This window comes from Halyomorpha halys, unplaced genomic scaffold (assembly GCF_000696795.3).
Source record: "Halyomorpha halys isolate HHAL.00 unplaced genomic scaffold, Hhal_1.1 Scaffold157.1, whole genome shotgun sequence".
NCBI lineage: Eukaryota > Metazoa > Arthropoda > Insecta > Hemiptera > Pentatomidae > Halyomorpha > Halyomorpha halys.
The window spans coordinates 737,832-751,870 of NW_027114029.1; the positions used below are offsets into that span (position 1 = coordinate 737,832).

The window sequence follows — 14,039 nt, forward strand, 5'->3', positions numbered from 1 at the left end:
CAGACATTCATCATACGAATATAAAAATCTCGAGCCATTTATGATTTCGCAAAACAGTTATTACCGATTACCTGCTCGTTGTTGTTTAAAAGTTGTTCTTTGGACTCAACCAGGTCAATGACCTCTATATATCTCTCACTTATAGACTACACTCAGCTAGAAATTGACATCCGGAAATATTGTTTAAGTAATGAGAAATAAAAGCAATGTTGGGTAAATAGGAACAATAGGCGATCCAATGAAATGACTTCTTTCAAGAAGGAAATGGAAACATTCCAAAACATTATTTTGAGCCAGCTGTTTTCAAGGATTCAAATGTATTTCCGTACTTCCTTTGAATAAGCGAATGCCTGATTCGCTTCGTAAGGCAAATGAGTTTCCTCATTCCATCATTGGGACATATTCGTCCAATTTCATATGTTTAAATAAAGGTGAAATCTGGCGATGTAACCATTATTAGTACTAAAAAGGCCGATTGTCTTAAGATTATCAAACTTTCTAAAGTTTGAATCTATGTTAGAAATCTTTTTCTTTATTTATAAATATTTTACTTATAAAATCCAACGAAACCAAAACACACGTTAAATATTAAATATTATATATTATTGATATATTGAATTGGGCTGCATATTAAATTATTAATGTAAATAAGTATTCCCATAAAAATTCTTGCATTTGATAAATATTTTTACTATGACTACCACAGTACTTAAGTTTACAAGTAAGTTTTATTAAGTTTTTACTATGTTACTCGATTTAACTACTTAACTTTCCTCTTCCGTTTTAAGTAAAATTATTCAAAAAATCTATAGAACCGTCTCTGAATAGGCTATTGCGGGACGGGTCGGAAGGAAAATGTTGCCTTCAAAAATCAGAACAAACTACATTATTGAGCATTTGCAAAGAACTTAGCATAAAAAGTATTTCTTTAAATAGAAATTCAATTTAAGCAAACTAAAGGATTCATAATTCAACCTTGCGCATAGGCAATATCGTAACCAATAAAGGTTTTGATCAATTAATTTTATTATTTTTTTTGTATTCACTGGTTGTTATCTTGTTCTTTGTTCTTAGCCCTGATGAAGGCTAGAAATTCTGGCCGAAACATTGGCACTATTAAATTAGTTCTTTCAACTTACTTGTGTTATATACTGACTGCACCCCCAACCATCTTCTCCTCATATAAATTAATTTTATTGTTTTTTCTTCTAAGTCCCACGGATCTAAAGGGTTTGATATACAGTGGGTAGGTAACTATAGTTATCTGTTCTACTGCATTTCATATGAGGAAAGGGATTCACCTAAGTTGAGTCTGATTGTGTATGTCTGCCAACTTTGTGGCCGTCTTATCGGAGTCCTGAATAGGGGTTTGTGCAGTGCTGGAGGCTGTCAAAAATTTGATATGCCTCCTCGTGATGAATTCGGTCACAGTCAGTAAGTCGAGTGTCGTGTGTATTTGGTTCTTCTTTGCTCTTTGTAATGAAGAATATCTCACTATACGTCTGACTATACCACTCTGAAACTGTTAGGTTGGCACTGCTATGTAGGTCTGCATAGGTTCTCCGTAGAGCAGGGCTTGCCTCAGCACTTTTGTAGATCACTAATTTGAGGTGGAGAGAAAGATTAGGAGATGTTAGCAGGTGATTAGGCCTGTAAGACCTGGTTCTATCTAGCTTGATATTCTTGTTGCAGTGGCGAGCTAGCGTCAGGTGTCAATGGGGTAACCTATTTTATTTTATTTTTTTAAATAAATTTGATCTGTCGTTTTAAAATATAGTTAATGAGAGGTGAGTTTGAATCACACGTTTCATGATGTATACTTTTGTGCATGGTTTAAAAAAATATAGTGAGTGGATCTTGATCAAATTAATAGCGGAATATGCTTACAATAATCTACAAATCCCCTCAAACTTGTGCCAATTCAGATGAACCATTTTAGAGATGTGCCGAGAAAAATACGTTTATGCAGGCTGAAGCGAAAGTAGTGGTTGGAATCTGATAAAATCGACATAGAACCTGATAATCTCCGAAATTGCATGAAAATCGTATAAACGCTATATATTTTATTATCTTTGTTATATGTTTACTCAATTTAATGCAAGTTGAATTTACATATGCTTTCCAGAAACAAATTCTTAATTTTTTATTAATGTTAGGGCCGTCAGGGAAGGAATTCATATCACGCAAAGGCCAAAGTAGTAAAAATGTATCACTGCTTTAGCTTCTCTTTCTCAAGTTTACTTTTCTATCTAAAGCAGTATTTAGATGGAACAGTAATAGTGGATTCTTGAGGACATAAGGGACTTGAGGCAAATTGTATTACGGGGGGAGGTATCATTTTTCAAATTAAAGATTACAAAAGAAACAAAGAAATTATGTTTAAAAAAAAACATATTTAAAAAATAAAACCAAGATTATGATGACTGAATAAAACCTTTAGTAACTTTAAATTTCCATTGAACCAGGAATTTTGTTTTCGTCATATAAGAATTTTTCCTTATAGCTACTATACATTTCTTTTTTGTTGTTTTATTGAACTTTTCATTTTCCACTATAATAAAATATTATATTTCCTCCGGTCTACTTAAGAATAACAACTGCTCAAACTTTTTTTTCAATAATAAGAAGCAAATTCCTGTTTTGATTAAACATTAGTATATTAATAAATAGGGAATATGGTTATTTTTAAGTACAATATTTAAATCTTGGGGCTAAGATACTTTCAATTACATTAAATATTTCGTGGATTATATCTAAGGAGTGAGGAAAATTTGATAAAGCATGAATAGTTTTTAAGTGATCATCATTATCAGTAAGAAATAATGAGAAACGTCGTATCGGATATCACTTAATATAACTAATGATACAGAATAACTGAATAGAATTATTTTTCACCTTCATTATTTTCCCTGTGAAACTATTCCTTGACAATTACTTCCAAAAGAATAAATTGAACGAAAATACCTCTCTTTATAGCGAAGTAAACAAAGAAACATTATTTGGTTTATAAACAATACCAATTACAGGACATATCGCGTAATTGCTTTTAGAGCTATAAAATTATTTCATTCAGGCTGTATTTTTTTTTGTTTTTTTCATTTTGATTTGGTAATGTAGCAATTATAATTTTACTAAAACTTATGGAATAGAATTTCATTCATAACTATCAATACAATGATAAATAGGGTATTGTTTAAGGGTCAGTGGAATTCATAGAGAATTAAATACCGAAATAATTAATAACATAAAACATACTAATAATCCCATTAATATTAAACCCATTAAAGATTTCTAATATAATTTTTAAAAAAATAAGTAGTTTTACTTTAACCCTTGTATTTTCAATGAAATATTTTTTCAGACAATACAATTTTAAAACAATTTTCAGATCCGACACGTTCTGAAGTCGTAAAGTGCAATGAGATTCCAACAAACTCTGTCCCACTGATATTTGGTTCCCTACCTATAGTTAGGTTTCCTTTTAATTGAGAATACGTTTCTAATAAAAGTGATAAAATAAATTTTCTATGGCTATATGTTGCAGAGGGAACAAATCATAATAGTAAATATAACAAAATACTGTAAAAGAAAAATAGACCCAGAAGACGGAGTGCTCCGAAACGTCGGTTTGTAATAACATAAAATTTTATTTTACATTGATAAAAGTTTTGGAAACTATCTTGAAGTATTTCGATTATTGAATTGGGATTTTATATAATGAATGGAATTGTATAGCATAAATATAATAAGAGGGAGCGGGTAACTCAGTGATAAGGCACTTTGTAACTAACTTCAAGGACTCCAAGAACTCGGGTTCGAATCCAGCTGTTGCAGATAAATATTTTCTGTTCCACTGTAGCCATGCGGGGTCCACCGTCCACCCAGCCTCACGAAGTGGGTGGGTACCCTTAATTGGAAAAAATTCTTCATGAGTTGTAGCAGCAAAAATTTAATTTTTGTTTTTTTTTAATTAATAAGGATTGTAGATTTTTTAAAAATTTTTTTTAGAGCTTATGCTTTTACTAATTACCATGTTATAGAAAAAAATCCGTAATAACTTTAAACATTTTTGGTCCAGTATATAAAATGATTGGATAATTGCCATCCTGATAAGAGTAAGCCAGTACAATAAATAGCTTACATATGGTTACAAATATTGATATTCAATAAGAGTAATAAATTAAAAGTCATTTACATAAATTAATAATGCACGATACCAAGCGTTATTGCTCCATATAAATGTGTCTAGAATAAATAAAATTATTTATTTATTTTTTGTCAAAACGAGGTATATATGAAAAAGAAGAACGGTAAAAACAGGGAAACACCAAGTATACTGGCGTATATATCCTACGTCTAATAAAAGGGGTACAACTGAAACGAGTGATTTAGTCCGAACTAATATTAGAAGCGCGATAAGTTCTTCGTAGAATCCTACTGAGTTTTTCCTGTATCGGCTCTACATATCAGCTGGTATTGGCTTAGGATGCTTCCTGGGATGACGGAGGTTCAATTAAAAAAAGACCGATGACGATGTATTCGCGTGATCTAATTGATACATGATGGTTAATTTCTCTCCGGAACTTAAATTAGTTTCATTATAACTTATTCAGGAACCGACACTTAATCTTTTTGTTGTTCAGTTCATTTGTTTGTCGCGATGAATATGATTCATTTCCTTTGTTTACAACGAAGGAAGGAACTCCGCAGCACTGGCATTAAAATTTGTATTTTTATTATCTCTCCTTGAAAAAGAGTAATTAAAAAATAACGTATTCAAATATTATAATTAATGCTATCACATACATAACTTTGGATTTATTATTATTATTTTTTTTTTATGACTTCAATGATCAAAGTTATGAAATGGATGATGAAATACATTTATCCTCTAACTTAAACATTTAATGCTTTGTATCAAACCGTTTCAGCTAACTGCTATCATTACTAAACAAACAAAATCATTAGAAACTTCAGAATAACCCAAAGCAAAACCCTGTAATTTATGGCCTATAAAACAAAAGATTCGCAAAAACAACAAAGCAAAGAATCGTGATATTGAAAGTGATACCCCTTAATAACCGCTCTAAAAACAATATTATATTTATGACAGCCATAAAATTAAATTACCAAGATTAAACAAAGTCCAAACATATGATGCAACCTAGACCCATTAAGGTGTACATGATGTTATATGATACAATCTTGACCTTAATTGATGCAATGTCTTAATCTTTGACGTAATAAATAAATATAATCTTAAAATATTTTAATCTTTTATTTTTTTTTTGGATCACTTCATCCTCAAAGCCAACCAGTGTAATTGAAAATATAATCCTGTATTAAAATAGGAGCTATATACTGTGTTAGTAGTCTGTATCGATATTCCATTGTAACGGTAAGTAATCAATTGTCTAGAGTATCTTTTAAACATTTTCTAAGGTGGATATTTTTTAACATTTGAAGAATTTCTATAAGTAATGTATTAGGCAGTTTTTGTTCTAAAGCGGGAGGTTATCTATATCACGTTATTAATGGGACAAAATATCAAAATTGAAGGATGTTAATAAATTAAAAGCAATCTATGTTTCTTTTCTCCAAGCCATAATTACTTAATATATATATATAATCTTGTGTTAGTTATAGACTTCAAGACTATAAACTTCTTTTGCTATAAAACAATTGTTTTATTAATTAATGACAAGTTCAAATTAAATAACACATTATATCTTTAACTATACATACCTATAAAACAAAATCAGTTCTTATAGTCTTTAGTACCACTCTGTATCACTCTTACAATTATAAATGGCATATAACAGTCTCAGAGGTTATTTTATTTAAAACATGTGTTAATCGCACTTAATTGTTATTTAGAGGTGGGGGTATGAGAGGGGCTGGTATGAGAAGTTTGTTTAGCTCTCGAAAATCAATTCATAGGCGAGTTCGCGGACCTTCCTCTTTTTTATAAGCTAGAGTTACAGGTGCTCCAAATGGATAATTTGATTCTTCAATTAGTCTACTCTTTAATAATTGTTTGATTTGTTCCTCAATTTCGTTTTGATCTGAAATAGAACACCTATAGTGTTTTTTTTTTTAGATGTATTTACTTTCTAACAATTCTATGTGAGCTTCGTGACTATTAACTCGACCAATATCGTACTTGTTCATGGCGAAAACTGATGAGTGCTTCTTTATTATTTTTCCCAATTCTTCTTTTTTTTCTTTATCTAAATGTTGTAATATATCATCAATGTTGGTATTTTCATTCAAATTTAAAAATTGCATATTTTTTTCTTCACTCTGTCTTTCTCCAGTAATATTTTTATTTCTGGGAAGCATTGAGCATGAGAAGCATTTATTATGTCATTATCGAGACGTTGAAAAATGTTCAATTGATCGTTATGGTAGAGATGGAATTTTTGAATAGCATCTAATCCAAGTAAAAGATCATATGTAAAATTATTATTTTTAATTACATATGCTTCTATTTCTTTTTCGATGTTATGAATTTTCAGGTTTAGATTTATTTTTTATTATGACTTATTTCATATATACACTATTAACTGTTTTAAATAATTGCCTATTTTCGATTGGTTATTTTTAACATTTTCAAGAAGTTTTGAATTAACCAATGTTATATTCGAACCTGTGTCATACACTCCAGTAATTACTTTATTTTTATTAAGAATAACCTCTAAAAGAATTAGTGGTGTCACATCTATTTTTTTTCTTTAGTCTTATCAAATTCAGTTGAATTAACATTTCTTGGTTCTGAATAGTGTGTTGTCTTATTCCTGCATAATTCGATAGGATGAAATCGACCAGGTTTACCGAGAGGTTCACAAATCACACAAGGCTTCTTCTTATCATATTGTTTTTGACCAATATTAAGCTTATTTGGATGGTTTTGTTTATTAATTTGAGATACTGTATTGTTATTTTCCTTATTTAACTTAGGGTCGACGGAATCATATTGTCGTAATTGGTTCATCAATTTCTCTGTTGAATTAATTTCGTCTTTGTCCAGCCGATCTTGAATATGAACCGGCTGTCCAACAACTACATGGTTGATTCTTGATCGATCGGTCATGTCATCTTCTACCTCTAACAGCAGTCTCTCTTTTTTAAAGCATAATCCATAAGGGATCCACCCAGAAAATGAAACCCATACGCATTCTTAACTGTCTTCCAACTTTTGTCAGCATAAGTCGTTAGAAATGAATAACGCCAATCCATCCACTTACACTGTATAGTTAACTTTATAAGCGTACCATTACACCATTCAATAGCATTTTCCTCTAAAAATATGCGTAAAAGTTGTATTTTTTTGTCATCGCTTTTCACATTGTGACGTTCACATTCTTGTTCATACCTCAATAACCAGTCAGCCGAATTTTGATTTTTACCCTGAAATCTGTCAATAACAAACAATGATGAAATTTGTGATAAATTTAATTCCTTCTTTTCAATTTTTGTTTTTAAATTTTGGACTAATTCGAGTAGATCTGCTTGGTTTGTGGACAGTTCAGGTGTTGCTAAGTTACCTAGCTGCTCTATTTTAACCTGCTCTTCTAAAAAATAATCTTTGAATACAGCGTTGTTATCCGAATCAAAATACACTTCAAAAATTTCAGGAGTTAAAGTAACTATTACATTTCTGTATTCACCACTTCGTGTCAAGTTCTTGCAAGCATTTTTTATAGTACTTACTACTTAGTACTTTTACCCCATCATCTTCCTTTATTATGTGGAATTTTACTTGGTTTTTCATCTTTAGATAAGAACTGATTTATAATCTTGTGTTAGTTATAGACTTCAAGACTATAAACTTCTTTTGCTATAAAACAATTGTTTTATTAATTAATGACAAGTTCAAATTAAATAATACATTATATCTTTAACTATACATACCTATAAAACAAAATCAGTTCTCATAGTCTTTAGTAACACTCTGTAACACTCTTACATTATAAATGGCAAATAACAGTCTCAGCGGTTATTTCATTTAAAACATGTGTTAACCGCACTTAATTGTTATTTAGAGGTGGGGGTAGGTTAGAGCCTGAAGGTAAGCATCTTTACATATATATATTTTTTTCCCCATTAATGAACTATTAATGGTTTCTAAATTGACATCACTAAATCATTATGACCCACCATTTAAATTTATTTCCGCGATTTCTCTTCAACTTGTTTCAGCCCGAGACAATAGTATGCCAGATAGAGCTCGAACAGACAGGAAGGCGGGACAATAAAATCACTGATGAAATTTGCGCGATACAATGTCACTTTCTTTTGTCGCTAATGATCCATTTCGAAACTTTTAAAACAATACGTCCGCATATTTTTTTTTATTGTCATGAATGCGGAAATTATGTAAGCCATGGTGTATTTGTATTTGTATTTGTATCTGGTGGGGGGAGGGCAAGTCCGGTAAGTGGGCCTTTTTGCCAACCCCTGACGGTTACCAAAGTTGCCTCCGCGTACTGACCAAGATTTGTCTAGATTCATTTCTAGAGAACGTCCAGAAATAAATATTAACTGTTCCAGACGGGAATTGAACCCACAATATTCATAGGCCTTGCCCCAAGCAACGGGGTAGGTAGCATTCTGTTTCGCTCATACATTTTATCGCACATAAATTCAGAAAAAGTGAAATCAGATCATTCCCGATAAAAATAACGGCTATTGACATTCCAAAACAAATTTTAAAAAAATGAATAATTACTTTTAATATTCATGTTATTTCTGTTTTGTGAAAAATGTTTTTTTGTTTTTTTTTGTGTTCTCACTAGGCGTTATTGCCCTAATGTACTTCAACTAGAGAACGTTCAGATAACTTGATTCTGGGATTGGGGTACGCGTTGAGAGGTACACGTGTACAATAAAGAGCATGAAACATATTGTGAAAATCCTTAAGAATGTAATAAAAAAACTTTTCAAAGTTGTTAATAAGCAAATAAATAAATAAACCTGAATCCACAAAGGGTCTTGGGTTCAACAGTTGACAACAACTGACTGTTTCTTGAACAATGATTAAATAAGGTGGTGTTTTTTTTTTTTTTTAAGTAGCAACTTAAACCGAGATAATTTTTCCCAACCCACTAAAGGGCTATAGACCATCCCACGAGACTAGAGGAATCAAGGAGAGAATGTCACTCCATCCGCAGTTCATTTGTTCTTTTTTATCCAGTTTCTTTCGTCTCTTGGAACGGACTATAGGTATCTACTTTATAGAAGCTGGGATGGATGTACCGTTGGAGAGTACTCCAATCCTAGAGTCGATTCACGGCTAATAAAAGAGAATATATATTTTCTACCTTAACTGGACTCGATTGTAGCGGTCAGTGCGCAAATCCGCTTCTAGTTATTACATAAGTAGTAAAATTACTAATTTATTATTTCATTTTAATGATAAATTTCACTTATGTTATTTTAATTAAATCTCCATCATATATTTTAAAAGTTTCTATTTTATTAAAATGTTAATCTTGTTGCAGATGAAGACTGGAAGCGGGAGCAGAGTGGACCTGGAGAGCCTGAAGGCCTTGGTGACCCAGCCGGGGAAGCCGATCGTCATCGACAGGGTGGCTAAGGAAGGGTCTGCCAGGCTACTCCCGGGGGTCAAGAGGAAGAGGGGGAGTTCCTTAAGGCAGGTCAGTACTCAGGAGTTGTGCTGCATGTCATGGTCCTCTCTACTATCTCATTCAGTCAAATATATATATAGTAAATATAGGATTACAAAAATATATAAGAAATATAATTACATATAGGAATACAAAAATATATAAGAAATATAGTTATATATAGAAACAAAAAAATATATAACAAATATAGTCACATTCAATTTCTTAAAAAAAAAAAACTTCAATTTCTGTTAGAAAAACTGGCACTTTAACGAGATAAAGAATTGAATTTTAAAAAAGCAATTTTTTCGTAACACCACCCAAGCCCTACACCAATACAGTAGTAGAGCATGTACTCAGTATTATATTCTACTGTTTTGAATAATGACATATACTATCAATAATATTACTGCATTAATAGTATCACATCACTCAATTACCCATCGCTCAATTTACTAACTCTCGACGAAACCTTTTCAGTGTAGGTCGGGGCCTAGTCGACCGTTTTCTCATTCAGTATAATTGATAACACAACCTGCTTGGTTAGAAAAGTTCTTGGGAACTATTATCCAATTTTTTAATGCAATTAAAAGAACGTACCTATGCATATGAAGAGCCCAGAGGTTTCAGATTTTGAGTATAACTTAACCTTATATTCAAACACTGAAGAGTTCTTTATGAGAAATTTTAATGACAAAAACCATCAGAACACATTTCAAACCCAGAAATTAGTAAAAAAAATCACGTTATTAAGTTTTAGTAATAGTTAACGGGAGAGAACCTTGAAAAGAGAGAAGATTGCATAGGAACCTTAAAGTTCTTCTGCTGTGAAACATAATTTTCTGCGGAACCTCATTGAAGAGTTTTCATTTAAAGGTCAATAATATCCCCTGATAATTGTAATAATAATATTCTGGAAGGTTATTTTGCTAAATTAAAATACTATACTGAGAAGTTATTACATTGATTTAAAAATTTTAATTTTTCCCTTTCAAATAGGTATTACAAAACATTTTTAAGAGCTCCCGTAATAATTTTAAATGATATTGTGTGATGATATGGACTTTTGACATTACATCGCAGCTTTGCTAGTTAATTTAATTTTAAATTCAACCCTTACTTTTTAGAACAGTAAATAAATTTTGTGATTCTTAATATTCACATTGAAATGAGTATGAAGAGAGATAAAAAATCATGCATTTTTCGAGAAAAGCTCAGTGGATTTTAATAATAGATATACCAAATTATTAAAAATAACATTTACTACAAATTTCTATTCTCTTCACATTTGTCGTTAAATGGACGGTTTTACAGATAATTGCATTAATGTGCGAAATTTATTAACTCCAACATAAAGTTGCCTTCAAGGGGCGTGGCCTTAGTCATATTTGCTTATAAGGAGAGTTGGGTTATGGCACCGCCCTGTTTAAATCTATTGCATTAAATAAATATTTAACAACTATATTAAAGTGGCTTATATTTTACGTAACTCGGTATATTTTTATTACAGGTAGATTCCCCAATTTCATTAGAAAGCGAATTTTATATATTTGCGGTTGCAAATATCCATTTCATAGGAGCCGGAAGATTTCCTTATTCCTCTAATATATACTTTCTCCATATTATTACAACTTAGGCGCTTTCACCAAATGCTAAAGATTATTTTTCCTCTTAAAGGTAATTGGATCAGGCGATCGTAAATATTCAAAATATTATATATGTAATTTTTATTGTCTTTATAATATTAATGTGTTACTTTCAAATGGTAAAAATATTGCATTCCCCACTTATAGTTATTTACGAGTTTTTGAGGTACTAAAGGATTTGTTTTTGGAATCTTTCAATAATATCCTAACTATATATATTTGTTTCTATTATATTTATATGCTTTATATTTTATTGCATAATAATCTCATTGTTAATCGATCAAGCCTAATGCTTTTTAATATTTAAATAAAATGACCTGGGCCCTGTTTCATAATGAAAGCTAATATTATTAGTTCATAGTGCAAGTGTAGAAACTAGTGTGGTAATAATACTAATACTTATTTTTTTCATGATAGGGATGACTATTAGTGATATTACAGGAATTAAAAAATACTAAAGTAGAAGTTACTATTGTACAAGTCTGTGTAATTGAATTAAGATAAATCTACAAGACTAATAGTATTAGTTTGTACTTTATTATGAAACAGGGCCCTGCGTGAATTTTTTTTTCAATTACTTTCTTTTATAATCATTATATATTTGAAATATGCTTCAAGTGAGATCTACAAAATTATTTTGAATAGCCTTCCGTATATTGGTTTAATGTGCACCGATACTACCCATTGAGGGTCATGTGGTCAGTAACTTGTTAAGGACTGGTTTTAGAAAAACGCTTAGACTGGGAGGTGATTTTTTCAAGATCACGCTCAACCGCCAGATTTTCCTCAATTAATGATATTCTTTATGAGAGTGGGCGGACCCCAGTAGGGCTTCAGAACCCACAAGGTTGACTCACGCCTACAGTATAACAGAACATAATTATTCACCACAGCCGGATTCGAACGCGGATCGTTGGAGTTAGTAGCACAGTTTACCACTGATCTGAATACAAATTGATGTACTCAAAGAAACATAATTTGAAAAGGTAATTCATAATTTCAATAATCAAAAATCATCAAATAATTTTTGTAAATATATTTTTATTTTACTTTTAAAAATAAAATAATTATTCCAACTCTCATCTTGTTTATTTATATTGATAATCAAAATTTGTTCAAAAATTAATCTTAAGGGGCCCATATCTTAAAATGGCCGGGGTCCCTCACTTAGTTAAAGAAGGTTATCTTTCTATGCCTACAATCTGAATAATGTTGTTTAAAATAAATATATAATAAATCAATGGATTTCTATTTGTACAATTGACTAAAAATAGTTATAAATTATATTATGCTTATTAGTTGCTAAACAAAATCAATAGGGTACTAACGGTATATTCATTAAGTAGATAATTCATGCATTACTTTCTCTTTCTCGATGATAGTCTTTGAGGATATTTGTCAATACAGTGCATGCTATAAGCTGATGAAAAGGGTGGGAACTTATGGTAATGACGGACCAGACCACGCAGCGGCGGTGTGGAGTTAACTATAATTACCTAATTGTCAACAATTACCACAAGCGGTTGTTAAATATCGTTCGCCGTGGTAAACTGTTCCATTAATTATTGTGAAATTTCGCCGTATTTGGTCCTGCATGCGGAATGGTCAAAACCTTAATTGATTGGACGAAAATTGCCCAGTATTTCTCTACATGTAAATGATATTTAGATATTAATCAAGGAGACATTGGAGAAAGTGGATTGAAGATATGAACGAAATCATGAAAAGAATTGCTGGAATAAGAGTATAAGTTGATGTCAAAGGAGTATTCGAATTCTATGGATCGTTAGGTAGTAAATTTATCAAGCTATAAAATAAATAATAAAATCAAATATTTTTGATAAGAAATGCTATGTTAAAATACGGGAAATCCATTTTTTTCTTTAAAATATTGCAGAATACCAAAGAAATTTAATTTCTTTATTCAATAATGGTATTAAAAAATTGTTTATGATGAGTTTATTGTCATAGAATTTTAGGGTAGTCCTAAATTTTAAATTTTGTGTAGGACTTCAAAATATAAGATCAAGATATAAAGATCTCTTCAAAATAACATAAATGCCTCTAAAAATATATATTTAAAAATAATATAAAATAAATTTATATGACGCGGCTATGAAAATACTTTAGTAAAGGATTAAAAAAACATTGTTTTTTTTATAATACCCTTTATTTTTGTTTAAACAAAACTTTTTTTTTTAAGAAAATCCGTTGTCAAATATTGTCTTTAAGCGGCTATACCAATTTATTTCCGAATCATTTATTAATTCCACCTCAAGCCCGGAACGATCCAAAATATTTTTTAACATGGAAATTTGTTCGTTATTTTAAGCCTGATTAAACTTTATAAACCCTTTAGGTCATAAAGGGTTTTGAAAATAAATCCTTTTAGCCTGGGATAGAGAATTTGGAATACCAACGAGGAATTAAAGCAAACAAAAATTATAAAAAAATGGATTTAGGGTATAGTTGGATTTAGCTGAGATCACATATCAGCATTGATGTTCTTATATAAAATCAATCGACCTACTTATTTGCCAATTTTATAAAAAAACAATCAAACGTAACTCCACATAACACTTTAAATTTTGACTGATGAGATATTTTTTTATGCATCTACCATTAAAAAAAAATTCCCGTAAACACGTTTATGGTTGAGATGTAAGTCTTGATAGGTTTGTTAATCTTTCAAAGATAAGTTCTGAAAAAAAAAACGTATTTATTTTCAAAAGAAAGTACTATGATGTAAGTTTATATATATATA

The 14,039-nt window shown here is 30.6% G+C and overlaps 1 protein-coding gene and 1 long non-coding RNA gene across 2 annotated transcripts in view; one reads left to right on the forward strand and one right to left on the reverse strand.

Annotated features, from left to right (window-relative positions):
- Window positions 1–5,078: 5,078 nt before the first annotated feature.
- LOC136796743 (uncharacterized) lies at window positions 5,079–7,996 on the reverse strand. Its single transcript, XR_010844484.1, has 3 exons — window positions 7,915–7,996; window positions 5,746–7,840; window positions 5,079–5,671 (listed from the first exon to the last, which is right to left on the reverse strand). It is a non-coding gene; the product is annotated as an uncharacterized lncRNA (long non-coding RNA).
- Window positions 7,997–9,503: 1,507 nt separating this feature from the next.
- Window positions 9,504–14,039, forward strand: part of LOC106678720 (facilitated trehalose transporter Tret1) — a 14,220-nt gene continuing 9,684 nt past the window's right edge. The window contains exon 1 of the mRNA XM_067051270.1: window positions 9,504–9,659. Within this exon, the coding sequence (XP_066907371.1) occupies window positions 9,504–9,659 (156 nt within the window). The remainder of the gene's footprint in view (window positions 9,660–14,039) is intronic.